This window comes from Procambarus clarkii, chromosome 6 (assembly GCF_040958095.1).
Source record: "Procambarus clarkii isolate CNS0578487 chromosome 6, FALCON_Pclarkii_2.0, whole genome shotgun sequence".
Lineage (NCBI taxonomy): Eukaryota > Metazoa > Arthropoda > Malacostraca > Decapoda > Cambaridae > Procambarus > Procambarus clarkii.
The window spans coordinates 33,128,769-33,133,139 of NC_091155.1; the positions used below are offsets into that span (position 1 = coordinate 33,128,769).

At 46.0% G+C, this 4,371-nt stretch overlaps 1 protein-coding gene across 1 annotated transcript; it reads left to right on the forward strand.

Annotated features, from left to right (window-relative positions):
- Positions 1–998: 998 nt before the first annotated feature.
- Positions 999–2,626, forward strand: LOC123753677 (uncharacterized). The gene is made up of 2 exons (XM_045735649.1): positions 999–1,016; positions 2,225–2,626. The coding sequence occupies exons 1-2, from the start codon at positions 999–1,001 to the stop codon at positions 2,624–2,626; spliced, it is 420 nt and encodes a 139-aa protein (XP_045591605.1).
- The last annotated feature ends 1,745 nt before the right edge of the window (positions 2,627–4,371 follow it).

A 4,371-nucleotide genomic window follows, 5' to 3' on the forward strand; every position in this document is an offset into this window, starting at 1 on the left:
TAACCTAACCAAACTTTTTCTGCTACCTAACCTAACCTATAAAGATAGGTTAGGTTAGATTAGGTAGGGTTGGTTAGGTTTGGTCATATATCTACGTTAATTTTAACTCCAATAAAAAAAAATTGACCTCATATATAATGAAATGTGTTGCTTTATCATTTCATATGAAAGAAATTAGTGAAAATATATTAATTCATGAAAACTTGGCTTATTAGGCAAATCGGGCCTTGCATAGTAGGCTGAGAAGTGCGTTCTGGCTACTAGGTACGACATATATATATATATATATATATATATATATATATATATATATATATATATATATATATATATATATATATATATATATATATATATATTAGGATTTCTCTGGCGATGGTTTGTTCATATATATATATATATGAACATATTAAACAAGTTAACAATTGGTTGCTTAGTTAACTTTAATTTATAATATAAGTTTATTTAATTGAATATAATCTTTAGTACTTAGTTAACTAGTACTTAGACCACATTTAAGGTCATTTAATATCATACTACTACAATATAAATTGTTGTGTTTATAGTAAAATAATATATTAGCTGTTAGAGTTATGGTGCTAGGCTGGACTGTGTACATGTTTAAATCCTTGATTTGAACAGAATCAATGTTCAGTTATTGAACTGAATTATTAAATCTATTCCTTGTATTAACAATACAAGCTGATGTGAGAAACTTGCCTGCAGGTGGACTGTGGATCTTCAATCAACTTCTCTATTCACCTCACCTGCCCTTTACAGCCCACAGTGTGTCATTAGGAAGAGAGAAGCTAGAATTTACGACCCTAGCTAGAGACTTTAGTTGAATTAATTTTGCATACAGTAATTTATAATTTAGTACAGTACAAGTCCCTAGTTCTCTTCTCACATTAATCCCGGCATTTTTCCATATAGCGTGCTTATCACTTGGATCACTTATAAAATAAATAAGTAAGTACGTTTAGTACTAGTGGACACGAATGTGTGAGTGCACGAAAGTCAGAATAATGTCTTAACAGCATTCTTCAAGCATCAGTCGACTGCCTGAAGCATGTCGACTGATGTTATTACAAAAACTCTTTCCAACTTTATCGCAAACTGGTCAAACCATTTTCAGTTCCACCACTCAGCTGGTCAAAGAATTTTCAGCTCTCCCAAATACTAGGTAAAACATTTCTAACTCTCCCACACACCAGGTCACAACATTTCCAGAAGTAATGTGCTTAATGGAGACTTGTTCAAAGATTAAGAAACAATATAATGATGTTGACTAGACCACACACTAGAAGGTGAAGGGACGACGACGTTTCGGTCCGTCCTGGACCATTCTCGAGTCGATTTCTTCAGCCACGTTATTGTGACTCATTGCCTGCAATATAATAAGCAATAAGCAATAAGATGCTTATCTTAACATACTAAGTAGGTTAGGTAATGTCGGTGTTTTCTATGAAGCTTTTCAAGGGAAACTATTATGTTAAGTATGTCACCTATGCACATATTTAATAAGTCAATATTGACTTATTAAATTTGCGAGAACGGGTTGTAATGATCTTAACCAGTATCAAATACAAGGAATCCAGAATAACAAGCAAAGTTTATTTTCAACAACACAATAATTGCAAAACTCTTGCAAATGTTTTCTTATCCAATATTGAGACCCAATTTTCAGTGTTAAATGACTTGTTAGATTTTAACCTGAAAATTTATGATGTATTGCGTTATGAGATACGTTGATTAAGGGCAATGGGACCTTATATGCAGTAAGGTAATTTATGAGATACGTTGATTAAGGGCAATGGAACCTTATATGCAGTAAGGTAATTTATGAGATACGTTGATTAAGGGCAATGGAACCTTATATGCAGTAAGGTAATTTATGAGATACGTTGATTAAGGGCAATGGGACCTTATATGCAGTAAGGTAATTTATGAGATACGTTGATTAAGGGCAATGGAACCTTATATGCAGTAAGGTAATTTATGAGATACGTTGATTAAGGGCAATGGAACCTTATATGCAGTAAGGTAATTTATGAGATACGTTGATTAAGGGCAATGGGACCTTATATGCAGTAAGGTAATTTAAATTATAACTATGCCTAAACCAAAATAAAAAAACAATTCTTCGTATGGATGGGCAAGGGGGTTGGAGGGTGGGTAGGGGGTGTAAATTGTTTGGGGGTAAAATAAAGGTCGGGGTGTGCAGGGGGGGGGGGAAGGGGGTCCAAAGGATGTTGAGGTTGATGTAGATGATGATAGTGATGGTAAAGATGTTGAGGGGGGTGATGTAGATGTTGATAGTGATGGTGAAGATGTTGAGAGTGATGAGGAAGATGTTGAGGGTTTTGTAGATGTTGATAGTGATGGTGAAGATGTTGAGAGTGATGAGGAAGATGTTGAGGGTTTTGTAGATGATGATAGTGATGGTGAAGATGTTGAGGGGGGTGATGTAAATGTTGAGAGTGATGGAGAAGATGTTGAGTGTGATAGTGAAGGTGTTGAGGGTGATGGGGAGGATATTATGGGTGATGAGGAAGCTACAGAAGGTGACAGGGAAGATAGTGAAAATGGTGGTGAAAATGTTTATATTAATCGAAAAAAGGCTTAATTTGATGGTGATGGTGAAGACAGGTCTGAGCGAGCACCCACTGGTCTGAGCGAGCACCCACTGGTCTGAGCGAGCACCCACAGGTCTGAGCGAGCACCCACAGGTGTGAGCGAGCACCCACAGGTGTGAGCGAGCACCCACAGGTGTGAGCGAGCACCCACAGGTGTGAGCGAGCACCCACAGGTGTGAGCGAGCACCCACAGGTGTGACCGAGCACCCACAGGTGTGACCGAGCACCCACAGGTGTGACCGAGCACCCACATGTCTGAGCGAGCACCCACAGGTGTGAGCGAGCACCCACAGGTGTGAGCGAGCACCCACTGGTCTGACCGAGCACCCACTGGTCTGACCGAGCACCCACTGGTCTGACCGAGCACCCACTGGTCTGACCGAGCACCCACAGGTGTGAGCGAGCACCCACTGGTCTGAGCGAGCACCCACAGGTGTGAACGAGCACCCACAGGTGTGAGCGAGCACCCACAGGTGTGACCGAGCACCCACAGGTCTGAGCGAGCACCCACAGGTCTGAGCGAGCACCCACTGGTCTGACCGAGCACCCACTGGTCTGACCGAGCACCCACTGGTCTGACCGAGCACCCACAGGTGTGAGCGAGCACCCACAGGTTTGAGCGAGCACCCACAGGTCTGAGCGAGCACCCACAGGTCTGAGCGAGCACCCACTGGTGTGAGCGAGCACCCACTGGTGTGAGCGAGCACCCACAGGTGTGAGCGAGCACCCACAGGTCTGAGCGAGCACCCACAGGTCTGAGCGAGCACCCACAGGTCTGAGCGAGCACCCACAGGTCTGAGCGAGCACCCACAGGTGTGAGCGAGCACCCACAGGTGTGAGCGAGCACCCACAGGTGTGAGCGAGCACCCACAGGTGTGAGCGAGCACCCACAGGTGTGAGCTTGTACCCACAGGTGTGAGCGAGCACCCACAGGAGTGAGCGAGCACCCACAGGTGTGAGCGAGCACCCACTGGTGTGAGCGAGCACCCACTGGTGTGAGCGAGCACCCACTGGTGTGAGCGAGCACCCACTGGTGTGAGCGAGCACCCACTGGTGTGAGCGAGTACCCACTGGTGTGAGCGAGCACCCACTGGTGTGAGCGAGTACCCACTGGTGTGAGCGAGCACCCACTGGTGTGAACAAGCACCCACAGGTCTGAGCGAGCACCCACAGGTCTGAACAAGCACCCACAGGTGTGAGCGAGCACCCACAGGTCTGAACAAGCACCCACTGGTGTGAGCGAGCACCCACAGTTCTGAACAAGCACCCACATGTCTAAACATGCACCCACAGGTGTGAGCGAGCACCCACTGGTCTGACCAAGCACCCACTAGTATGAGCGAGCACCCACAGGTCTGAGCGAGCACCCACAGGTCTGAGCGAGCACCCACTGGTGTGAGCGAGCACCCACTTGTGTGAGCGAGCACCCAATGGTGTGAGCGAGCACCCACTGGTGTGAGCGAGCACCCACTGGTGTGACCGAGCACCCACTGGTGTGACCGAGCACCCACTGGTGTGAGCGAGCACCCACTGGTGTGAGCGAGCACCCACTGGTGTGACCGAGCACCCACTGGTGTGACCGAGCACCCACTGGTGTGACCGAGCACCCACTGGTGTGACCGAGCACCCACTGGTGTGACCGAGCACCCACTGGTGTTAGCGAGCACCCACAGGTCTGAGCGAGCAGCCACAGGTCTGAGCGAGCACCCACAGGTCTGAGCGAGCACCCACAGGT